Genomic DNA, 27,086 nt, shown 5'->3' with positions numbered 1-27,086 from the left:
CTACGATTCACAAACAAGCAGCTCTTACTTTTTGGGTAAGAATTTGCATCTGGATCTATTACAGCAAAACTATGTTTGACTGGTGCCCTTTGAAAAATAATCAATTCGATCAGTGTAAGAAAATCCCGATGTGAGGTTACGGAAACTGCTTTGCTAATCCTTCCCTGTTGTCTGGAAAAACCTTGTAAATTTGCTAGGTGCCCACGTCCCTCCAAAACGACTTGAAAGAAACACTACAATCTAGCCGCTTTCACCAACTCCAGCCCTAGTTAGGTTATTTATATGTCGAGGCCGGAGGAATTGGGGCTTAAGAGAATTGCATTTGTAACTACAGCCCTAGTCAGGTCATTTACACATCTTGTATGTCGAGACCGGAGGAATTGGGGCACAAAAGAATTGCATTTGATTTGATGGAAAATCAGATTGATACGGCCCATAACTGCAAAAGCTTTCACTTTGTTTGCTGCTCTTTGTTTTCCTTGGAGTATAAGTTTGCGTTTCAGTAATACGAGATCCATATGAGCATCTCAAGGTGGGTGTGAGTTCAAATGGATGTCCTTGCAGAACTTAGTTTGAATATGGATTAACATATGCACTTCCATTTAAGATTATCTAAAAGTTTGGAATTAGTTCCTAAACAAAACCAGGAGAAACGTTATTCTAATGTCTACCAAAATGTATTAAGAATAGTTTTTTTGTAGGCAAACCCTTCATTATTTTTTCTTTCCACAACTCTCTCTCTCTCTCTTTCTCTGTCGATTGGCAAGATGGGGCTAGGCAGACCTCAATTACAAACGCTTGCAAAACTAGTCCACAGGTTTGTCCTTCGCAAATTTTGATTCCCATTGTCAATCCAACCCCTGCAAGCTTCCCACAATGCCATTCTGGCCTCTCTTGCTAACAACGCATTTAACGTGCTGGTATTAGCCAGGTAACCTGCAATCGCCTTTTTGAAAAAACTGAAGTTCCCTTGCCCTTCTGCAAAATTCAAGCCGTTTGAGTTCATCCGTAAGCCAGAATAGAAAATCAACAAAATCAAGCTCGCCCCATCGACGGACGGATAGTGATTAGCCAAATTCACAAATGTTTTATATACAAACACCAATTAATATGAACCAATGACTGAAAAGATACACGTTAACAAGGCTACAAAGGCCAAACGAGGGCAACCAACACTTTTTCATACCTGGGTCATTTGTACAAACAACCCGAGTTTATTTGAGAATAAAATTCAACTCTGCGAGTAACGCTGGTGAGCTTTCATTGCCAAGAGAGGTCATTCCTTTGTTTGGCAAGTACAGCCATCCAACACGAACAAGCACCACCACTACCTCTCACATTCTCTCCATAGCAGCAGAGCTGATCTGCAGGACACCGGCTGGAGATGCAATTGCATCCACATGAATATCAGTTGGAGTTACAGGAATAGGATCATCAACTATCTGGATGGAGTATGCAAGTGCAACTGCAAAAAAAAGAAAATGTTAATTGTGCAATAATGCTAGAAAAACTTATTACAGCATACATTAGAGTAGTCAAGTACCAAGAAGAGGCTGCCGCCAGCCTTTCCTTGAAGCAAGCTCCATGTAATTTGCAAGAAAACAATCATAGTAGCTGCAGTGAAAGATTACGAACATTACTTGATGTAGTATAACATCACAAATATCATGCAAAATCCTCTGGAAAGACCACAAGGCAAAGGTAAGATTCATCAGCTCTTGATTGAAATAAACAGTTCAAGCAGAAGTTTTAGTCGTTAAAGTCTTCATATGAGCATTACCCTCCTCCACGTCCCAGCCGTCTTCCAGATCTATCAAAAGCATATCCTGCAAACAACATTTAGCATATAATATCAGAATCTTGAATCCGAGTTAGAGATTCTGCTCCATGTAGATTCACAAGAACCGCTCACCAGGTAATATGAAAAGGTCAACTGGGTGTTTGGCCTGCATAACTGTAAAATAGCAAACAGCAAAGGCTTAAACATCCTCATTATATGTCAACGATTTTCAGAAAAAGAGAAACATCAAGCCAACCCAGAAATATGCTGCTTAAATGAGAGCCAAGACTAAAATTTCTCAAGCTTGTTCCAACAACCAAAAGTACATCACAAGCAATTCATCCATAATCAAGTCACAGAGTTCCACAAAAAATAGCTGTTCAGTCAACAAGGTGGAAAATCACCAAAAAAACATGGCACCCTTCTCTCTCCCCGACTCTTTCTCTCTCTCTCTCTCAGAAAGACAGACCAATGTGGATTTAGGTCTTTAATTCCTCATTTTTCTCCAACGTTATTTTATGGTTTGACACATTGCAGACACATTTGTTAATTTTTCTGATGTGCATATAGACCTTGAAAAGGGTTTATCAACACTAAGTCCTGCACATTTTATCACTTGTGAAAGAAGTTCCTGAAGAAGGATCCACAACTATATGGAAAGAATTGAAGCAAGAATAACTCAGCCTTAAATGAGCTAATAAAGCATTTCTGTTATCTAAAATATGATAAAAATTGAGCAATGCTCCAAACAGTTACGGGCAGTAATCAAATCATTTTGTTTGAACAAAATTTCATAAATATGTATATATGTTCGTCTCTGGAACTTTTTAACACAATGGCATAATTACCATCCTGTCGCTCAATGCCAGAACTATCAATTGCTGACGGTTCCAAAATATTCATGGAATTCGCAATTAGATCTTCTCTATTTGTAATTTTCAGCATCCGCATAAAGCTTTTTTTGTTCTCCACACGTGGCACATATAGGCTCTTCTGCATATGAGAATTTTGATCTGCAAATAGAGTAAGATATCAAGTGAGCATACTGGTCATTATACTATATGAATCTAGATGCTTGAAGTTACACCAAAGCAATATACACAACTGCTACATATCCAGGTGAAAATGCGTTTGTGTGTTTATGCAGCCAAAAGTGCAAGCAATGGGCCATCAAAAAGAACTAGACAAGAAAAACAAGTAAGAACAAGTAGCATGAAAAAAACAAGAGTTGTACCAATGCACAATAACTATATTCAAATATTCAAGCATCAAATGCATATAGATAATACGTACACTGGTACCTATACAATAAAAACAGAATATATGTATACAACATATTCCAACAGTAAATATAACAGCAAACAAATATATAATAATAACATAACAAAAAAATATATGACAACGACAGTAACAGAATATATGCAAACTGCAAAGTAACAGTATATATGTTCCAAATATTATAAAGGCAGTAATAAGGGCAGCAAAGGCCAAATCTTTTGTCTTCTATAACAAATTAGTAAATGACATGTTCACGCCACAAATCTGCAAGATCATTTTGCTATTTTTTCATACAAATTCAAAATCGCCCTTATGTTTCATTACATGGCAGACATGTAAATAGTTTTTTTTTTCCTTTCTACGATTAATTATATTTATCTACATATTTATATAAAGATAATGTTAAAAAATAAGTATCTCTTTCTCTCTCCACCTTAATGAGATATAGTGAAAGATTAATCTAATGTCCATTACGTAATAAGTATTTATCACTTGCATACTTACCTAAAAAATCTTAATTATCTTCTATTAATTAAGGTTGATCCTTTTTTTTTGTTTATAATGAGATATTCATTACTATTGTTGAGAGCCAGCCTTCTTTATCTCTAGCAACCAATAAGTTCTAAAACAATAGTTAGCAAGTTTTTGTTGCTAATTGAGTATTGAGAGTCATTATTATAACATGGAGGGGCCTTTTGTAATTTATCAAAGTCGTACGAGACTTTCTTATTTTCTTGTTTTGTTCAGGACCTCTTTTGTAATTGTTCTAGTCGCCTTCAGTCCATATTAACGTGGATTAGGGCTAATAAAAATTACGTTTCTGTTTTCTCCTCCAAAACTCTTGTAACATGGTGTCAAAGCCCTCTAACCCTAGAAGAGTTCGACATTAAAAACTACACCAGAATCTGGATTTACATGAAGTTGCATAAATTTGTGAGTTGGCATTGAAAGTTTAGACCAGAATGTGGTTGGGTTCTTGTTCAGATCAGGTCCTGAATATAGATTTCTCTGGTTGTAGTTGTTATATATCTACACACACACTGTCTCTTGATTGATCAGCCCTTTTTTTTTTCATGGCTATTGTGGGTGATTTCAGCTGGTGTTATATATATCAATATACTGTTTGGTATTTGATCTTTCTCACTGACCTGCAATCACTATGTGTTCTAAGTGTATGCTTGAAGATAAGAATCATGAAAGCAACTCCAAATCTGATCTTGCGGCAGAATGTAAAGCATTTGCAAATCCTTTTTCTCATGGGTCGGTTGTTAAATTAGATGACACCAACTCTGAAAGATGGTAGTGCATGCTTATGATGTCAGTTGTTGGACATAAGAAAGATCACATTATTTTTGAAGAGGAGCCTAAGGAGAAGGTGAGAAAATATGCTACAAAGAAAGAGGAATTGTATAGTTATGACTTGGATTATGAATAGTATTGAGACGCATATGGTTCATGGTCCTATCTACTATACTACTGCTAAGCAAATGTGGGAGTTTTTGAGGGAAACATGTTCACATGATAAAAATGTGATCTGGATTTTGCAGGTTGAACAAGAGATCTTTCAGCTTCAGCATGGAGAACAGAGTCTAGCTCTGTATTTGCTTCTATTAAGTTTGCCTAGGAAAGACTGACTTCAGTCCATCCCCCGTGCAAGGCTTGCATCAAAACTCACCAGAAGCAGACTATGGTGCCTAGATTCCTACCTGGATTATCCTATGCGTATGCAGCTGCCAAGGTTCAGAGTTCACAAGCACAGAAATTCTTATTGTTGTCGATGTATATAATCAGTTGAGTCGTCTGACTGACACTTTTCGTCAACCCCCAAGCATCTAGTGATTCTCCTGTCTCAGCATTGGTGGACACAGGTGAACCGGGACGTGGCTCACCCATGTTTACTCGTGGCAGGGGTAGCGGTAGCGGTGGTGGCGGTCATGGCAAACTTCAGTGCACATAATATGGCAGGCAAGGCCAGCTTGAGGACATGTATTGGGATAAGCATGGTCATGCCCCTTCCTCTACTCCTCCTACCAAGGTGATGGCTCAGATTGCTTCTCCTGCTGTAGAGCACATTACTCTTGCTACTGTAGACACTTCCACTTTTAGTGTCAATTGTACCGAGTACAAGTAGCAAGGGTATATACATATAAAAATTTTATTATTATTATCAATATATATATATATATATATATTACTTTTATCATTGTAACTAAAGAAAGAGAGGGAGAGAGAGAGGAAAAAGAAGAAAAAAAAATTAAAGGGAAAAACATAGGGTGCAGTTGGGGTGCAAGTCAAAGCTGCACCCGCACTCACGTCGGCATGACGCGATTGTCACACCAGTGTAGGTGCAACACGGTTGCCACGCCCTTTTTGAAGAGTCTGTGTGACATAGGATACAACTTTCTTTGTAAGTAGTACAATGAATGAGAAAGGTGATGCATGGATTATTGACTCTAGAGCCTCTCAACATTTTTATAGATAATAGCCTCATAGTTTTTCGACTTTACACTTACCTCCATGTCATGTCATGTCATGTCATGTCATGTCAAGCTGGAAGATGATAGATTTTTTCCTATCTAGGGGCAAGGGGACGTTCAGTTGTCCCCTTCAATGGATAGTCAACAGGTTTTTCATACCCCGAAGTTTCCTAACAATCTCTCATCCGTGAGCCAGCTTACTAAGGATTATTGCCAAGGTACATTTGACCTAGTTCTTGCTGTTTCAAGAGTTATCAACAGGGAAGAGGATTGGTAGAGGCTATGAGGAAGGAGGGGTCTACTACCTATCACGACCAAATGAAGTTGTTGCATCATCAGTAGAATTGAGTACCAGTCCTTTATGGTGAAACCTCTGGCTAGGTCATCCCTCTCTTTCTAAGTTTCTTCATGTGATCAAATTCATTCTATAACATACTTTCAACGTGAAGCTTGTTAGCTTGGGAAGCATTCCCCTAGTTTGTTTCCTTCTAGTCAAAGTCCATCTAGTCAAAATCCATTTGATCTCATTCATGTCGATGTGTAGGGACCTAGTAAGTCTTAGTCAATGCCACAACTTTCGTTTTTGGGTTTAAAATGGCAAAGTTTTATCAAGTCTAATATGACAAAATTGAAAACCTTGGTAAAATCTCAGCAAGCTTTGAAAAAGTTAAACAACTAAAAATAAAATGTGAAAATAAAAATTTGGAAATTTAAAAATGTAAAAAGGGAAAAAAAAGCTAAAAGGAAAAAAAAAGAAAAAAGGCGAATAAAACGAAAAAATGAATAATAAATGTTTTTACGGTTTTTCTTTTCATTTTGGTGTGTTTTTTTTTTTTAAAAAAAACATATTTTCCCCTTCTTTTGATTGACTTGTTTTTAATGTTTTCTTTTTGCGTTTTTTCCAAATAAAATGTGTTTTTCTGTGACAATGGTCTCACTTTAGAATTTAGATATTACCTTGTTCTTGCTCATAATTATTTCAGAGTGCCTTTGGTTTTCTTGTTAAAAGAAAAGTAAGAAGTCATTTGCATTCTCAAAACATTTATTCTTGAAATAAAAACTCAACTTTGTTTTATAATTAAATGTGTTTGCATTGACAATGCTTTGGAGTTTAAATCTCTCCAATCATTATACTTCTACAAAGAGCATGTTCTCAATTTATATGTGCTCATCTCAACAGAATAAGGTTGCAGAAAGAAAACACGACATCTCCTAAATGTAGTTCGGACTTTTATGATTCAAAATCATGTCTCATCATACTTTATGGGGGCTGCAGTTGTCCGCCTATTATCTTATAAATCGAATGTCATCCTCATCCATTGATGACCAAATACCTATCTAGATGTTTTATCTTGGTTGCACCTTATTTTACCTTGCTTCCAAAGTTTTCGGGTGTGTGTGTGTGTTTTGTGCACATATTGGAACCCAATAAAGAGAAATTCTTAGCTTAAGCCAATAAGTTGTGGTTGCCTAAAATTCAAAAGGGATATAAATGCTTTGATCCTGTCTCCCAAAAAGAGTATGTTAGTGCAAACAACACCTTCTTTGAGTCACAGCCTTTCTTTTCTGATCCATGCGTATTGTGAATACCAAGATGTCCCAATCCTTTTCCCTTCCTGTTCTTCTATTTACATTAGAGTCTGTTCCATGTGGCCCTCCTTCAAATTCTATGCAGTCATTACTCAATTTCATGATCCTCCATTGTTATACATTTAGCAATAAACTTCCCCTCATGACTCCTCATTGTTGCCTTCTCAAGAGGTAAGTATCCCTGATATCCCCTGATGAGTCTCATGTTGATCTTGGAAGCTCTATAGATTCCCCAACAATGGAAGACAGTCTCTCAATTGCTTTGTGGCAAGGAAAGAAATAATATACTTTTCATCCTATTTCTTAGTTCATGTCTACCAATAGGCTTGGCAAACATATACAAAGTTTTATATTTGCCTTCATTCTCGTTAATCCTCAACACTCAATAGACTCTTTTGGATCCCAAGTGGAAAGATGCTATGCAGGATGAAACAAATGCTTTGATGTCATGAAGAACCTAAAAACTTGTTGATTCACCATCTAAGAGTTACATTGTCAGTTCCAAGTGGGTGTTCACAATCAAATATCATGTTGATGGCTTAGTGGAACAATACAAGGTTCAATTGGTGGATAAGGGATACATACAAATGTCACTCCAATAGTTTTCTTTGAGACATTTCCTCCTGTAGCCAGGTTGGATACCATGAAAATGGGCATTTCCATAGTGGTTTATTATGGTTGAAGCATGTCCCAACGTGATGTTAAAAATGCATTCTTGTATGGTGATCTGTTTGATACAATCTATATGCAGCAGCCACTTGGGTTCGAGCAATAGGAGGGGTATGGAAAGGTGTGTAAACTCAAGCGAGCTGTGTATATGGTTTGAAGCAGAGGTCACATGCTTGGCTCCACAAATTGTTTGAGGTACTTTCTAGGGATAGAAGTTGCGAGGAGTAAGAAAGGTGTAGTTCTCTCGTAGAGAAAATATATACTTGACCTATTTCAGGAAAAAAGAACATTGGCTGCTAACCTAGTTAATATTGCTATGAATTTTATACTACATCTTAATGATGACTAGTCTGAATCTATAGACAACAAATCTTATGGGTTGTTGATGGGGAAACATCTTGATGTAACAGTAACCAGGCAGGACATATCCCTTGCTGTTGGCAAATTAAGTCAGTCCATGGCCAAGCCTAAGAAGCTACACTGGGATGTAACGATGATGGTTCTCAAATATCTAAGTCCCCACCCCCAAAGTAAAGGACTATTATTTAAACTAGGAACATCCTTGGATGTAGAGGCTTATCCAAATGCAAATTATGTGGGTTCCATTGATGATAGGAACTCTACAATGGGCTTCTGTCTTTTTGTTGGTGGGAACTTGGTACCTTGGAGGAGCAAAAAAACAAGTTGTGATGGCTAGATCCACTGCTAAAAGAAACTATAGGGCCATGGCTCAGACTACTGCTGAGATGACATGGATAAAGTCCATACTCACAGGTTTGGGTGTTCCCATTAATTGATAATAAGGTTGCCACCTACATTGCCAACAAACCATTATTCTATAAGAGAACCAAGCACATAGAAGTGGGTTATGATTATATTCAAGACATAGCATAAGCATGAGCAATAGCAATGGTTCATGTCTATTTTGAAGATCAAGTGACTGATGTATTTACAAAGCCACTGCCCATAACTGAGTTTGCTGAGCTAAGCATGATTGATACATATGCTCCAGCTTGAGGGGAAGTGTTGAGAGTCATTGTTATAACATAGAGGTGTTTCTTGTAATTTATCAAAGTCATAGGCAATGTTATCTGTATCGTACGATACGGACGCATATCGTACGATACGTATCGTATAGGTCGAAGAAACCTATACGCTACGCACTCGATACGCAATACGCGTGCGTATCGTATGCGTATCGCACGTATCGTACGATACACCCCCGTATCACACGATACGAGAGAAAAATAAAAAAGGGGCTGTCGGGTCCCTTTTTCGCGTGTTGTTTTAAAACCGACGCTCCTCTCTCCCTCTTTTATTGTTTGTAAACACTGCAAGAGACGTGGGAGGGAGAAATTTTCTCTATTTGCATCATGTTTTGCCAGTGAAGAAGCTTTCTTTCTCATTGTGGGGAGTCCAGGGACAGTGGGAAGCTTGGAGAAAGAGGGTTTTTTATTTTTTCAACAGAAAGAAGGTAAGAAATAACTCATTTTCACCATTGAATCATTCATTTCTCTTATTTCCTACATTTATTTGTATGTTTTTACTTGTTTTGTGAAGATATAATGTCGGATCTTGCATGAAAGTGGTGTGAAAGGGTGAATCCCAAAGATAGGTTAAAAGTTAAGTGCAATTATTGTAAGCAAATCATATCAGGAGGGATCTCTCGCTTTAAACACCATATAGCTGGTACACACAACGATGTGGCTCAATGCAACGGCGCCCCCCTAGAGAACCCATTGCCAGCCTATGTAAGACACCAATGTTTGGAGCTTATTAATGTCGTGAAAGCAAGCAGAATTGAAAAGGAAATGCAAGATGCAGATGTAGGATATGGGGACCCATATGAAGAGGAAGGAAGCGAAGGTGATGATGTTGAACTCGAAGAAGAAGATGTTGGTGTCAGTTTGGGAACAACTAAAGGGAAAGACATCATGCATACAGGTGGTTCTTCTTCAACTGCAACAAAAAAAAGAAGAGGTGCAAATACAGTTTTACGAGGACGTGGCAAGAGTGGGGGTCGTACTGGTGGTGGTAGAGTACCTACTATGAAGTCGAGTAATATGTCTGGTTTGATCAAAAATTTTTCCCCCAATTATACTACTGCTGGTGCTCAGCATGAGATTTCTATAACCATGTGTTCAAAGGATATTGTTGAAGCAGTAGATGAAACCATAGGAAGGTGGTTCTATGACGTATCCATTCCCTTCAATGCAGCAAACTCTTTTCATTTTCAGGCTATAGCAGATGCGATTGCTACTGTAGGCCGAGGGTATAAAATGCCATCTTTTCATAAATTGCGAGGTAAAATTCTCAATAATGTAGTTAGAGATGTCAAGGCATATTGTGATAAACTGAAATTGAGCTGGAAACAAACAGGATGCAGTGTAATGGCTGATGGGTGGACAAACATCAAGAACAGAACATTGGTAAACTTCCTTGTATATTGCCCCTTTGGTACAATGTTCTTAAAATCTGTTGATTTGTCTGATACTCCTAAGACTGCTGATGTTTTGTTTGAGGTTTTTGATAAAGTTATACAAGAAGTTGGGCCGCAAAATGTCGTGCAATTTATCACTGATAATGCAACAAATTATAAAGCTGCAGACGAAATGTTAGCAGCACGATATAGGACATTTTATTGAAGCCCATGTGCTGCTCACTGTGTAAATCTAATGCTTCAAGATCTTGGTAAAAGAGATGATATGAAGTTTACAGTTCAAAGATGCCAAGAAATCACAAAGTTTATTTATAATCATGCTTATGTCTTGAATTTGATGAGGAAATTCACAAATGGGGCTGAATTGATTCGACCTACACAAACACGGTTTACTACAAATGTTTTGACTGTGCAGGGTATAGTCAAGCAAAGAAATCCTCTCAGGCAGATGTTTTCAAGTGATGATTGAGCTGCATATCCACATGCCTATAAAAGAAAGGCTACGATAGTTGTGGATACCATATTCAATGCTGACTTTTGGGAATCATGCGTGAACTTATTGAAGATTTGTGTACCTCTAGTGAAAGTCCAAAGATTAATTGATAGTGAAGATAGACCTTCTGTTGGATATTTATATGAGGCTATGGATAGAGCATAGGACGCCATTAGAGATAATATGAAGGGAAAAAAGAAGTTGTACATGCCTATATGGAAGATTATAGATGAAAGGTGGTCTGGACAACTTCATCGCCCACTTCATGCAGCAGCCTACTACCTAAATCCTGCTATTAGATTTCTTCATAATTTTAAGAAGGACAGAGAGGTCGAGTATGGCATATTAGATTGTATTGAGGTATTAGTAAGTGATTATAAAAAACAAGAAGCTATCCATATGTCGATCAACAAATATGATACTAGTTCTGGTACCATGGGGAGAGACACAACAATGAGATGCAGATCATCTATGCGTCCAGGTATTAGAAAAAGGGACATTATACTTTTTTGTTGTTATTTCATTTGTTTTTTATAGCTTCTACCTTCTCATATAATTATTCTATTTCGTTTTTACTTTCCATCTGTTATTAGATTTGTGGTGAGACAGGTTTGGGGTTGATTGCCCAGAATTAAAGAAGCTTGCAATTAGAATCTCAGTCAAACATGTAGTGCAACTGGATGTGAAAGAAATTAGAGTGTATTTCAACACATCCATAGTAAGAAGAGGAATAGACTGGAACATAAAAGGTTGAATGACCTTGTTTACGTTCGTTATAATATGAAGTTGAGACAAAGGTAAACATTTGTTATGCAAAATAGCAAATTCTAATGCATATTTTTACTTCTAACAATTTGTTAATTTGTTCTCTTGTTTGGCAACTAGAAACAACATCTATGAGGAAGCATCACACTCAATATGATCCTATCAACATTGATCATTTTGATATATTAGTTTCTTGGGTTGAAAAAGAACAATCTCCAATACTTGATGAGGACGATCTTGATTTTTTGAACCTTGAAGGAGCAGGCTGCAGCAGAGATTATTGAAGAAGAAGAGGCTAGGGAGCAATGGAATGTTGGTGACATTCTATTTCCAGCAGAGGGGATAGAAGCACTTAATGAAGAAAATGAAGATGATGATGCAGATGACGATTGACAAGGATTGTTGTTGAATGAATCATGATAACTATATGTTTTGACTTTTGAACTTATGAATTGTGATGTAATCGAATTCTCTTCGGCTGCTTATTATGTTATTTTGAATGTCTAATTTCTTATTTTGGAATGTGTTGTTCATACTTCATATACATGAATGATGAATGTTCCTTTAGGCTTTAAATACATTTTTCTTGACTTTTTCTGATTTTTTCTTGTGTTTTCGGTTTTTTTTTGGAATTTTTATGATTTTTTTCAATTTTTTATGATTTTTTAATATTTTTTAAAAATTAATTTTACGATACGTTACGATATGTTTACGAAACGTTACGATACGGCGCATAGGTCGGCCCGACCGATACGCGATATGCTACGCCAGTGATAACATTGGTCATAGGAGTCTCTATTACTTTCCTATTTTGTTGAGGACATTTTTGGTAATTATTCTAGTCGCACACAATCCATATTAACCTGGATTAGGTCTAATGGGAATTACTTTTCTATTTTTTCTCCAAACCTCCATATATATATATATATATATAAGTTTTAGGAATTCAAACAATTTCAAAATCTTAAACAAAAGAAAAACTTTCAAAAAATTTGAGTTTCTTATTGATTTTCTAACAAAAAATTTGATTCAAAGTCAAAATAATTACTAAAATATTAAAAGAAAAATTAAATCTTAAAAGCATTTTTTATGTGAAAAGAGGAAAAACATGACTAAAACACAAAATTTCTATTTGCCTTTTTCTTCAAAGCATCACAATTTTTCATGTTTTTTGTCTTCCTTTATCAAGGTTCTTTGAGAAAAGATGATATTTGTGAAATCCACAAATTATATATATATATAGTAAATGCGATATGTGAATTAGGGTACACAACTAGTCAAACTACTCAAGCTCATCTCAACTTGACTCGAGCTCCACTTATTTATTAGTGTAGAAACACACACCAAGATGGAGAGAAAGAGAAGGAACACACAATATACGTGGAAAACCTCAAAGAGAGGTGAAAAACCACGGAGAAGCTCTAACCTAGGTGCACAACCGCAACCCTAGGAGAGAGAAAATGTTATTCCACATAATTCAACACTTACACATAAGGACAATATATAGAGGGAGAGAGGAGAAGCCGCCTAGGGTACCGAGCCCGCCTTGGTACCCGCGCCCCATAAAACCGGGTCCAGATATGGACCCGGTTCCCACAACAACATATTCTAACACTCCCCCTCAAGCTTGGCATACATGTCAAACATGCCAAGCTTGCTAACATTTTTTCCGAATGAAGAAGTACAAAGCCCTTTAGTTAGGACGTCTGCAACTTGATCTTCAGACTTCATATATGGCAGAATCAGCTCCTTTGAGTCAATGCGTTCCCGGATAAAGTGACGGTCAATCTCCACATGTTTGGTCCTGTCATGTAGAACTGGATTATTGACAAGATTAATCGCAGACTTGTTGTCACAGTACATCTTCATTTTATCTTCCAGTTCCACACCAATATCAGTCAAAAGGATCTTCAGCCACAGCATCTCTGTAACTCCCATTGCAACAGCCCTGTACTCAGCCTCAGCACTAGACCTCGAACACACTTCTTGCCTCTTGCTTCTCCAAACAACTAGGTTACCTCCAAGAAAGATACAATACCCTGTAGTGGACCTCCTTGTGTCAGTGCAACCTGCCCAATCTGCATCTGAGTAGCCCTCAATAGTAAGTTTGTCTTGTCGAGTATACAGCAGTCCTTTTCCTGGGTCATTCTTTAGATATCCCAACACTCTTTCTGCACTCTTCCAGTGACAATCCGTGGGAGCATGCATAAATTGACTTAGCACATTTACCGCATACGTGATATCAGGGCGAGTAAGAGTAAGATAGATAAGCTTACCTACTAGCCTCTGATATCGCCCTTTTCCTTCCTCATCCAGAATAGTGCCTGTCTTGATACTTATCTTAGTCCCCGATTCCATAGGAGTAAGATAGGGCCGACAACCAAGTTTACCTGTCTCCTTTAGTAAGTCAAGAGTGTACTTCCTTTGATTCATAACCAGCCCTGTCTCTGATCGAGCAATCTCTATCCCCAGAAAGTATCTCAGTTTACCCAGATCCTTGAGGTCGAATTCTTTAGCTAATCTCTCCTTCATCTTCCTGTTTTCTTCCTCATCACTGCCAGTGACAATCATATCATCAACGTAGACAAGGAGAAGACTCACCAGACCATCTCTCTGCTTTATGAATAGGGTATGATCTCCATTTCCTTGCTTGTACCCAGTAGACTTCATAACGATCCTTAGTCTCTCAAACCAAGCTCTCGGCGACTGCTTCAAGCCATACAAAGCTTTTTTGAGGTGACAACATTTTCCCTCTTGAACATACCCGGGAGGCATGCTCATATAGACTTCTTCCTCCAGATGGCCGTTCAAGAATGCATTTTTAACATCAAGCTGGTCCATGCGCCACTTCCTGTGCACAGCAAGAGCAAGAATAACCCTCACGGTCTTCAACTTTGCAACAGGGGCAAAGGTCTCAAGATAGTCAATCCCATACTTCTGGCTGAACCCCTTTGCAACCAGACGAGCTTTATATCGATCTACAGTGCCATCAGGTTTATACTTCACGTTGTACACCCACTTAGAGCCAACTAAGTGTGTCCCTTTAGGGATATCAACCACTTCCCATGTTTTGTTCTTAGCTAACGCACCCATCTCCTCCGTCATAGCATGTAACCACTTGGGATCATCCTTAGCATCATCCACCGACCTGGGAATAACAACTTTGGATAAGGTTGTGATAAAACATTTGTAATTTGTACTGAGCTTAGCATAAGAAACAAATCTCTGAATAGGGTGAGAAGTACATGACCTGGTGCCTTTGCGCAAAGCAATGGGGAGCTCTCCATTCGATGGACTTGGGTCATCCAGGGAGATCACGGGATTGGGATTGGTTCTATCCTCATCACCAACATCTTCCACTGTAGCTTTCTCCTTTCTGACATAAACCTGGCCAAACAAGTGATCCCTGGCAACAGTGGGCTGAGCATCCACCGTGACCCCTTCCATATAACTGCCCTTCTCATTACTGACCGTGACCGTGTCAATCACACTGGGACTAACCTTGTAGTCCAAAAACTCCATAAACTGAATCAGCTGATTAGAGGAATACTCTTCCCCTTTGTGCCCAAGACACTCCCCCTGAAGAGGATTCACCGGAAAATACGACTCATGTTCATGAAATGTGACATCCCTCGAAACATACACTTTGGAAGTAGTGGGATCCACACATTTGTACCCCTTCTGAGTGGAAGAGTACCCCAAGAACACTCCTTTAATAGACCGGGGATCAAGCTTTTTGAGAGTAGGGCTATGATTATGCACAAAACAACTGCACCCAAAGACACGAGGAGTAAGAGGCCACGGATTCTGAGTGGGCCACAGGGTAGAATAAGGAGACTGACCATCCAACACCCTAGTAGGCATACGGTTAATGAGGTGTGCACTAGTGAGAAGTGCATCACCCCAATACCGCTTCGGGACATGGCGTTGGAACATAATGGCCCGGGTAACATTCAAAAGGTGACGATTTTTACGTTCAGCTATACCATTTTGAGGAGGGGTATAACTACAAGAGGTTTCATGAACAATACCCTTGCCTTTCAAGAAATCATCAAGGGATTGAGAGACATATTCCCTAGCATTATCCGTACGGAAAGCTTGAACAGTCGTATGGAATTGAGTCTCAACAAAGGCAACAAAGCTTTTCACAACTGCTGGAACCTGACTACGGTCTCGCAATAAGTACACGAACGTACATCTAGAGTAATCATCAATAAGCGTCAAAAAATAGTGACAACCACCACACGTGGGTATTCCAGAAGGACCCCAAACATCGGAATGAACTAAGGCAAATGGATGAGTGGTTTTATTCAATGAGATAGGGTACGAAGCCCTGACATGTTTAGCCAATTGACACACTTCACAAGCGAAGGAGTCAATGGAAACAGAAGCAAACAAATGAGGAAACAACTTCTTTATTAACTGAAATGGGAGATGGCCAAGACGCTCGTGCCATCGCAGAACAGTAGATCTATCATTCACACCAGACAAGTGACCACTCGTGGCAGAAATCAATGCTGAAGCAACTTGTACCGGCAATCTGTAGAGCCCGTCAGTAACCGAACCAATCCCAATCTTCTTCCCCGTCACCAAGTCCTGCAGGGAACAATGATCAGCAGAGAAAATTAGATTACAGTTTAATTCTTTAGTAATACTGCTGACAGAGAGTAGGTTCACAGGAATATTTGGAACATGCAAGGCATTGTGGAGACGGTATTTGTTCAACAGGGACAAGCTCCCTTTCCCAGCCACAGAGATAGAAGACCCATCTGCCATAGACACGCGTTGCTTGCCAGAGGAAAGTTGATATTCTTGAAAGAGTTTAGAGTCCCCTGTCATGTGGTGAGTGGCTCCACTATCAACAATCCAATCACCAAGAGAAGGGTTACCTTGATCAGTCGAGGCAACGAGGGCTTGGGCTAGCTGAGCCCCTTCAGACGTGGAGGACTCCTCAGGGGTAGTAGATAGGCGGCTGATGTACGCCTGTAGCTCCTTGAGTTGAGCAGGGGACAGCTTGGACTTTGCACCACTAGAAGAATTGCTCTGACTGGAATCAGACACAGAAGGGCTACGCTTGCCAGAGGGAGGACGACCTCTGACCAGTCTCTTCTCGGGATGAAGATCCCAACAGAAATCCACCGAATGCCCCAACTTGTTGCAATGAGTGCAATGCCGGGCAGGACGCTGCCCAGTCCCAGAGGCACGGCTGACAAAGGCAGAAGGGCCATGACCGGTGTCAAGATGCATCACCTGGCGACGTTGTTCTTCAGACTCAACTCGGGCATATACTTCCTCTATCCCCGGAATTTCATCACCATTAAGAATTTGGCTACGAATAGACTCAAATTCATCCCGCAGGCCTCCCAGAAACAAAAACGTACGGTCCTTCCATTCCTTTTCCCAGTAGAGGGAATGATCTGAACCGCACTTCCACTCATCAGTCACATGATAATCTAGCTCCTCCCATTTGGTCTTCAGGGCAGCATAGAAGGCAGCAACAGACAAATCACCCTGTGTCAGAGAGTAAATACTGCGTTTAATCTGATAGGTACGCAGATGTCTCTTCTTGCGACCATACATCTTCGCAAGCACAGTCCACATATCAAAAGAGGTCGGCTTCCGCAGAATGAGGGGCTGGATATCGGAGGACACGGAGCTGATAATCCAGACCTTCACTTGGCTGTCCTCCAACGCCCACGTTGCCCAATGATGATCAGATTTGATGGGCGCAGGTTTGTCGCCAGTGATGTAAGAGAGACGCCCACGGCTAGTAATCCCAATCTCGAGAGCGGCAGACCAAGATAGGTAATTGTCCTTGGTCAGACGGATGGAGGTGACCTCGAGAGCGGCAGACCAAGAGAGGTGAAAAACCACGGAGAAGCTCTAACCTAGGTGCACAACCGCAACCCTAGGAGAGAGAAAATGTTATTCCACATAATTCAACACTTACACATAAGGACAATATATAGAGGGAGAGAGGAGAAGCCGCCTAGGGTACCGAGCCCGCCTCGGTACCCGCGCCCCATAAAACCGGGTCCAGATATGGACCCGGTTCCCACAACAACATATTCTAACAATTAGACAAGACTAGTTTCAATGAAAATTAAAATCGCCTTCTTCAATGCGTCGAACTCGAACACATAATCAGTTCAGATAGCTTTTACATTTACTCAATCTACAAATTTGATGTACAATATATGTATACATTCAGGTTAAAATATTTATGAAATTTCTTAGCTACTGCTTTTCAAATATTTACAGAAACATATGTGCATAAAATGAGCAAGCCAAGGCAAAGAGTTGACTCCTATAAGCCAATCATGTAGATCACATCTGTAATGTTACTCCAGAAAAATAGATAACCATGGCATATACATCAGTTGTCATATTAAATTGTCCATATGTATTATATATATATATATATATGGAAGTTGATAATAGTTATCATACAGTGCTATGAGATAAAAAGGACTGAATTACAAAAATCAAACCCTACTGAGATAGCAACCACGTGGAAATGCTTATGAGGATGTATCAATGCTTACCAGCATAAGATGAGAGAACTTCGGATATAATTTGTGATGTGTCAACTTCAAATAAGCTTGCACAGCTTATATATGCGCACAAACTAGTAGAAGATTTAAACCATGGGGAGTCCAATACTATCTTCTGGATAGCACAATCTGCAATGATATGATTGAGTTTAATTACAGAAAGCACAACTAATGGCCAATAAACTATTAGAAAAAACCATGAGATCTCATTTAGAATGTCAATCAAAATAAAGAGTCAAGGTACACAGAAAGTGTGTATCATATTTAAGCACAACAATTACACCACAAAGAGTGATGTGTTACATGGGTGCAGGGTTCAGTTGCAGATGTGACAAGAGTATACTTAGATGGACAAGCACAAACACACATACAAGGGAAACCAGATCCTACAGCCCTGGCTATTGTGCTTATCTCCCTTTTCATGTGATATTCTCTTTTTAATGTTTAATGAAGAGAGATAAGGGCATAGTGGTAAAAATTGTATTCTCAGGAAGGCCTTCTCTGATAGTTTTTCTTTTTCACTATGAGATATTGTCAGAAAAATATCTGGGAAACATTAAAAGATTTAAAACTTAAAATATATGCCCAAAAGAACAAAGTTATGAGAATATAAGTTACATAAATGTTTATGTAAAAGAAGTTTACATGCACATATATAAAAGAATTACATGTAATTAAGTCACAATAATGGAGTATATACAGCATCTATGTTTGCTGCACCCACATTGCATCGATGCAGGTGCAGCAGCCCAAGTGCCACATAGTGGTTTCAGATATAAAAATTCAAATACTTGGGTAACAGAGATATTATCTTCCATGCAGTTTCTTTAGATGTGTACACCTCAGTGCAGGAGGTGAACCCTTTTGGATCAAAATCCACCTCCAAAGCCCCGACACACTAAGGTGAAGCACACAGATTGAGAAAGCATATTCATGCAGTAAGGTGCACATCTCTTTTCAAAACTGGCTCAAAAGAAAGGTGTGCACCTTTAGACTTTTTTGTTTCAAGTCCAATGGGTACCACTCAAACAAAAGAAGGGAAAAGAAAACAAGAAAGTGAGACAGGAACCCTCATTGTCTTCTTTAACTGTTTCTCAAGTTATGAAACTGAAACAGTCCAGAGAAAATAAAAACAAAATATAATTCAGAACAAATAAAAGAAATGAAAAAGAAGGAAAAACAGAAATAGGGGGTGAAAATGGCCTCCTACTACTGCTGCCAGTGGTCACCTTTGATATTCTCCACTCAATGAGAGTCAAAGAGAAAGCTCGAGTGACAAAAAGACAAAAGAGACAAGAAGGAGGGAGACAGAGAGAGCCTTAAAAACTAAGCATCTGATCCTGCTAGGAAATTCTTTTGCAATTTTTACATTTTTTAAAACAACCTCAAAAATTTGTAAATGAGAAATATAGATAATTAAATTTTACATAATATTCTAATATTGAATAATAAAAAAAGGTGTTTTTTTGCAAATGTATGGCAGTGGTCAAGGTCAATTTTGTTATATCTAGGATTGGAGTTTACCAAGAGAACAGGTTTCATCACGTACATATAAGAGTTTTTTTTAACATGATATCACAAGCTTTATAGAAAATACAAACATGTACGTCATAGTGCACATGCACATATCGATACAATGTACATTTGTTACTGCCTTTAATCTTTTTCTTGATCAACTTGATTTATCTTCCAGAAAGGTATAATGTGCTGAAAATGGTGTGTTAATAATATGCTGAAAATGGTGTGTTATCATGTTTGTGGAAGGTTCTTTTGGGACTAGGTTGTTGCTTGTTGTGTACATTTGTATTGTTCAATTTCCTAGTTTTATGTATTTCAGATGGCCTCATAACATGTAATAACAAGCTCTAATTGTGTTTTCAGTTATTTGGGCAATTCATGAGCAAGGCCTTGCCAATTATCTCCAATTTATAATAAGGGAATGATGGACTACAGGTCAAGTGAAATTGGTGTTGTTAGTCTTTGGGGATAATTTTCATGTTTTTTCATACTATATTGGCTTAGATTTGTGTACTTCAGTTATCTGTTGATTTTTTTAATTTTTTTTGTTTAGGTTACATGCATTTAGTTCATTTGGTCATGAAGCTTATGCAGCTATGCTCCAACGTCTTGAAGCTGATCTCTTGCTTCATAAGCACCCAAATGCTTCACCATGCCTCAATGGTCCGACAACAATGTTTCCATCAAGAAGCAGCATTGCTTTTCCGTATTTATTTCCCTCATTCCTTCTTGAAAATAATTAAGAACCATAAGCTCAGTTCTTGTTCTTAGAGATAAAGCACTTTCGATATTTTTGACATCATAAGAAGCAGGGCCCAATGCCTGTTAAACATGAAAATTGCTACCCTTCTACCTCCGTATTCTTTTGTAACATTCTTTCACTTTGATCAATGACTTATCATTCTCCTTTCTCATTTCTAATTTGCCCAAGAAAGGAATTTTACTTTTCACTCCATCTTACTTAACATTTTGCTAGTTTTCTGCACTACTTTACCTTTTCTAGGAGCAATCTTCACCAATTCCTGACAACACTAATAACCATGCAATTTCTTTTTTAACTGATTAGAAATAGTTAACCTTTATCAGGAATGATAAACAACAACTTGACCATGCTACTAAACAATAACAATAGGTACTTTGTCAACTAAACGAGCACCCAGATTTTTTGAATCTTGGTTTTTCTTAACGACTCAACTTCACATGAATATTGTTTGTGAATTATGAAGCATAAAGTAAACACAGGCTAAAACAATTAATAAGTATCATAAAAGTGCATATCACACGAGTATCCAAAGAGGAAAAAAGCACTTGCATCATGTCCTTGAAAAATAGTGAACAAATGAGGACAATCAGCTAACCACATATCATTAATCCTTAGGCAAGTATCCTCCATTTTCGATTTCAAAATGTGCATTGATTCTTGGATGTGGAATGGTTTTATGACAGGAAGGATTTTGTGGTATTAAATACCAAATAGGCATAAATTAGCCCGAAGAAGAAGATATCCTAGTTTTGATAAGTAAAACTGAATCTCATCACACTAATGGACGTTGAATTGCTCGTATATGTGTCATGCTGGTCATATTTCCTGCATTATTATCTGATCAACCTTGCAAAAGTACTAAACTGCTAAACTAACAAAAAATTGTCAGAACGGATTTCCTCCATTGATCTAATGAACCTTGCAAAAGTACTCAACTGCTAAGCTAACAAAAAATTATCAGAATGTCCATGGCATCCATCAACGTCTTCTAACAATAAGATTAATCAGATGTATTTGTGATTATCCAGGACATGACCATGCAAAGGGAAAAGAAACATCATAAATAAATAAACACAATGGAATCACCATCTAACATTTCCGATAGTTTTCCAACCAGTTGAAAATCAACATTTATTTCACTATTTTCTTTCCATCCTTTCAGAGATAAAAATATATTTTCCAGTTTGTATATGCATGTGCTTAGAAAATGGTAGAAAGAACAAGAACAAGAAGGAGAATGCAAGAACAAGATACTTAGATATAAAATGATGGCAGGAATCATATAATAGTTCTCATACAGATGGGAGAAAAAACTAATCCACAAGCTTAATATATTTGACAACATTAGCCTTCAATTAAAGCATAAATTTGCATATAGATTCCAACAAGTTTGTCAAATTGAATCAAGCATGAAAATAAGGAAATAATACTAAAGCCTAACCTTCTTCATGTCTTAATGAAGGGTTCATAGCCCTCAACTGCCTTCTCAATTTGGACCGAATAGCGCTTTTCTGTTGGAAAAGATCATCTGCATTGATATTCACCTTTTCTTGTTGGTATCCTGATTCTGCTGGTTGTGTTTTGATGGAAATCATTGCCTTCTTCATTTTCAAGGAGAGAGTGCAACCGCGATAACAAGTAGGGAAAGATAAACGGGAAGCAGCTAGCAATGATAATCCTGCCATCGACATCTCATTAGTTCATAAACTTGACATTAGTACTTGTATGCTGCCCGTGAGACACATGCTATTCGGCCAAGGTGACTAAGCAAAAACCTACAAAATAACCAAATACAACAAAGAAAGAAAAATAAAAAATCATAGCTCCAACTACATGCACCCATGTCAAGACAACTTAGAAAATATCGCAATAAATTATTATGGAGAAAGAGCTGTGAATTTTCAATGAGAAAAAATATCCAAGGACTTGAAAGGATTACAAAAAATCGATTGATCTGAACTTCTACTGTGAAAGTCACTTACATAAGACATATTAATTGACCCGAACTTCTAAGGCAAAATTCACTTACGCAATTACCAACAGAAAGACAAACTAATTATTTGAAGTTTTGAACAAATAAAGCAGCCGCTACAGAACTCCCAACTCTGTTGATGATGTTGTCTAAGAGAACACCGATTAAAAGAAAAAAAATCCACTGAAACCAACTTAGATAATATGCCTGCTTATGGCTTCACCCAGTGTTTTAATGACATCACTAGTTCGTAAATAAGGCCATGAAGATAGGAATCTTCTGAAACAATGTTCTAATCCTGCAACTTATAATTTCAAAATGTTTAAGTCCTCGTTACTATAGCAAACCAACCTGCACGCAGATAATGTTTCACTCATGAGAAGGGCAACATTTATTTAACGAGGACACGCTTATTCTACAATCTTATGGGGCATAAATATTCTGTTCGTTGTGTGCGTGTGAGTGAAAGGGAGACAGAAAAGGGCAAAATTGATATGTAAAAGCACACAAGATGCTGCTGTATTACGTCATAGAAGACTGAATCACAAAAAAGTTAGAATCAGGGGATGGGGGATTCTGCGACGCCAGGCCAAGATCATCAGCCCCAATATGAGACCCAAGTTACTCTTTTATACGTGTGAAATCAAACGACTAAACACACGATGAAGTATTAACAGGTAAAACAGAGACCTTCGTGCCGTTGATGGCAGCGGGAGGAGAGTGTACAGGAAGGGAGAGAGAGGAAGGCCACCAGAGAGAAGAGAGTGTCAACGGGACGAGGGTCGGGTTTTCATTCCGGCCGGAATGAAACTTCTGTGATAGTCCCAAGAATTCGGATGCATTTTCAGAAAAACGGAGATGAAAATGCCACAATTCCTGACATTGCACGGATTGCCCAAAATCACATAAATCTAATATGATAAATATCATATTCCCAGTCCCATAAATCATACAAAAAACTTGGAAAATTCCAGCTATCAAGCAGGCGAATTGAGGTTAATAAACGACCGCCTTTTGAACCTTTTCTGAAACAATAATATAAACTACTAGCGTTGTCACATAAAATACGTTTTACTTAAAAACCGTGAAAAAAAATGTTAAAAATAGTTCAGTCAGAAAACAAGGGAAAACGTGTTTTTAACCTGTTTTTTCTATAAAAAAAAAGGTCTTTATTTTATTCTGGTTTTTTATATTTTTTATACTTTTAGTTATCAGGTATTTACTTCCATATTCTCTTTTTGGTTTTTTTCTTCTGAATTTTTCTAAAACTTATCTAATTTTCCCAAAATGTTCTCGAGGAAAACAACTCTACTATATGAAAAGTAGAGTGCATGTTTGTCAAAATCAAGGGGGCGTTTGGATGACATCTTTCTCTTACCCAATTTGCAAAAATTAAGTTTTTATAAAACCAAGTTTATTTAATGAGCCTTGAAAAACCTTGTTTCTTTGTTTGGGTGACACATCAAAACTTTGTTTTTAAATTAAATAAAGGGAACCAGGTTTTTCTCTCCTTTTTACAAAACCAGGTTTTGTTAAAACTGGGTGTTGACACTTCAGAAAAGCAAAACTAGGGTTTTCCTCCAAAAACTGGTTTTGAAGTGTCACTCAAACACCTTCTAAAAGTGAGGCGGTTATTGTTAGGTGGTGTTTAGTAATTTTTGTTAAATCATATGGGACGACAAACATATTCAGTCAACTTGAGGGCTTTCCGCCAAAACCATGAGTTTGGGTTTTTGGATGGACATAGTTTTTTGAACTTAGGTCTGTGTGGTTCTCCTCCTCTCTTAGCCATATGGGCATTTTTTCAATCTACTTATGGGCTTCCCACCAGAATCATGGGTTTTGGATAGGCATAACTTTTAGAAATTGGGTGATTGGGGTTCTCTCTCTTGCGTATTTCGATTTTCCTCTATTGTGAAATTAAGCGCATGATGGTATCGATCCCCTTTAAGTCCTTGGCCTTCGTCAGTGCACTTCAAATATACACTCAATTTCTCCATTTTCCCAAAAGAAGTGTGCTTCCTAATCGCTACTGCTATTCCTTGATTCGTGATCACTTTTTAAGGGCTGGCCTGCTTGACAGGACAACCATTAAGAAGTTCATTTGTGACATGTCCACTTGATTTGGGTGCGTATATAGGGCTTCCAAGTTCAAGCAGATCAAAAAAGTCTGAACTTAAGTTTTTCATGTTGAAGCATATCAAAAGTACTGCATTTTTTGACATAAATATGCAAGAGTATGATATATAAATGTTACCTCTTGCATTCATCCCATCCCTCTTGGGAGAGGATCTCCGTGACGTGTGTAGGCGTTTTGATTGAAAGAGTCAATCGCCTTATATTCAATGCACTAAACTGCTTCTAGCATACCTCGGGGTGTGTTTGGTGGTAGAAACACTAACACTTTAATATTCCACATCTTTGAGGCATGTTTGCATAATATTGTTTTAGTGTTCCTACTGTCAAATGTCCCCTTCTGTTTTTCGTTTTTTCACTTCTGTTGTCCTTTTTCCCAATGAATGTGAGTCTTATTTACAAAATAACAAATGTTTCATATAGTGTTCTTGTTATATGACAAGTGAAAACCATTGCAGTGTAATGGTGAATTGTTAAAATGTGATGTGTAGGTCATATGTGATAATGCATCCTTGGCAACAATTTAACAATATTTATATGACATAGTTAACAAGTCACTTCAAGGAATGACATGCTTTATAACCAAGCAATATACGCGCTTATTGCAAGCTAACCATAATTGTACCTTCAACCAAATCACTGGACTAATTGTACCTTCAACCAAGTCCAACTAATTGTACCTTCAACCAAGTCACTGGACTTAAGTCTTCAATCATAGTTGTATAGGCTCCCCAAATTACCTTCTTTTCTAATGACTTTGTCGCCATTTTTCTTTTTGTTCTTCTTTCCAGGGCTTCTTTGGATGCTCATGGATGTGACTCCCTTTCATAGCAACACTTGCATGCCTGCCTTTCGATCGCAAGGCTTTTGAGATACTGCTGGCTGCATTTTAGACAATTGTCCTCTTCTTCACCTAGTGATTCATGTTTCTTAAATCTATTGTCTGGCTTCATTTTACATATATCCTCTTGAATTGTCATATCCTAGTCATTATCTTGTTTGCATCATGTTTTTTCCTAACCAGTAAGCAAGATTCCAAATTCATCAAGCTGTGTGACCATATGTTTGCATCCCAAAATTTTCATTGGTTTTGGAGTGCTCCAGAAAAATAAGGTTTTTGTTTTGAAAGAGGAAAGAAAGGGACTCGCCCGTCGGTACGAGGATCGACCGTTCTCGGCGCCTTTACCGGGGGTAATCAACCCAAGGACTATGTTTATCATTGATGCATTTCGTTTTAACTTAAACATCTTTTTGATTCTATATGCGGTGTAGAAAATATTGAAAGTTTGGAGTTTCAAACTTTTGAAAGGGTTCTTGAAGAATTGCTTGAAAATGTGAAATGTTTTGAGGAAAAAGTGAAACTAGTAAATATCATTTGAAAAACTTGTGAAAACATTTTGAAATCACTTTAGTGTTCTCTTAAGACTTTAAGTAGGTTTGAGATTTTGCTCTAATTCGGTTACCACTTAGCTAGAGCTCTATTCCTTCTTGTTTAAGTTCCTTTGGAGAAGTGCTTGTGATCATAAATGAAATAAAGTGGGTGAGAATGCATGGATGCATTTACCCTATATGATTGAAAAAAATGTAAAACATTCATACCACAACATTCATCTAATGTCATTCCTACCACAACATACATCTAAGATTTCGTTATTATAATTATTGTATATAAGAAAGAAAAGTTTTTGAAAAGGGATAGAGATTGTAGACCATCAAGCATGATTCCAATATTGGGTCATTACTTAGTTTGTGGTCTTATTGAAGTTGGTAAATAGAAAGTTCATGAGGTGAGAATGTTAAAAAGAATACAAGAGATAAAACACTCTTATGAAAGGAAAGAGAGATATAAAGAAAGACATGCATACATGTGTACATACCATCACATATACACATATATGAAAGTTTAAGAGAAAAAGATGTATTGATTCGAAGAGAAATAGAGATTTTAGAGGAAAAGAAAAATATCATACGCATATATGGGTATGAGAAATGTTATAAGAGAAGATATTTGTCTTGAAAAGAGGAATAAATATTTGAAAGAGAGGAGATGGAGCACATGTACATACGTATTCATGCACATATGAAAATTTATAAAATAGAAAGTGAAAGCATAGAGAGAGAAATATGGGGGTCATCATGTTGGCACAAATGTATATAACATGTGTATACATCCATACCTTCACAAGATTAGAAAAATCAAGGAACAACTTAAAACTACAAACTTCAAATTTAATGTGGGCCGGAGGGGAGTTTGGACTCATGCAAGAGTCTAAGCTAAGTCCTTAAGGCCATGTTAGAAGGTTCTTTTTGAAAATGTTTTAGAAAATATGATTTATATAAGCATAGAATGTTATTATTTGGTTTGTTGTAAGGGATATATTTCTTCCACCGTTGGGTATGGAAGAAAACAAGCAACATAACGAGGCACTCGTTAGGGTTCCTAATGTGATGATTAAGAAGGAAACTAGCGCAAAATGATATGAAAATGCATATTAACATGTACATTTTCGTGAGGGTTTATCCCGTGTTGGACAAGTCCCAACCTCAAAGATTAATATGAAAATAAAGAGTCCCCAAACCACACTCTCATTCCCGACATGCATTCACATGTAAGTAAAGAACCAAGCAACTATGCATGCATAATATATAGA

General features: G+C 37.8%; 1 protein-coding gene across 2 annotated transcripts; it reads right to left on the bottom strand.

The window, feature by feature from the left end:
• Positions 1-1,021: 1,021 nt before the first annotated feature.
• On the bottom strand, positions 1,022-23,198 carry LOC116258458 (5-formyltetrahydrofolate cyclo-ligase, mitochondrial-like). 2 transcript variants are annotated; one of them, XM_031635621.2, is made up of 8 exons: positions 22,990-23,198; positions 21,769-22,102; positions 18,038-18,175; positions 2,629-2,793; positions 1,913-1,954; positions 1,781-1,826; positions 1,544-1,614; positions 1,022-1,465 (listed from the first exon to the last, which is right to left on the bottom strand). In XM_031635621.2, the coding sequence occupies exons 2-8, from the start codon at positions 22,016-22,018 to the stop codon at positions 1,335-1,337; spliced, it is 843 nt and encodes a 280-aa protein (XP_031491481.1). In that variant the 5' UTR covers positions 22,019-22,102; positions 22,990-23,198; the 3' UTR covers positions 1,022-1,334. The 2 variants fall into 2 exon arrangements, with proteins under 2 accessions (XP_031491481.1, XP_031491482.1); XM_031635622.2 differs by having other exon boundaries at positions 21,769-22,005; positions 22,990-23,196.
• Between the last annotated feature and the right edge of the window lie 3,888 nt (positions 23,199-27,086).

The sequence above is a fragment of the Nymphaea colorata genome, chromosome 8 (assembly GCF_008831285.2).
Source record: "Nymphaea colorata isolate Beijing-Zhang1983 chromosome 8, ASM883128v2, whole genome shotgun sequence".
In the NCBI taxonomy this organism is placed as follows: domain Eukaryota; kingdom Viridiplantae; phylum Streptophyta; class Magnoliopsida; order Nymphaeales; family Nymphaeaceae; genus Nymphaea; species Nymphaea colorata.
The sequence above is the reverse complement of the archived record's forward strand: the minus strand, read 5'-3'. Positions and strand labels throughout refer to the sequence as shown.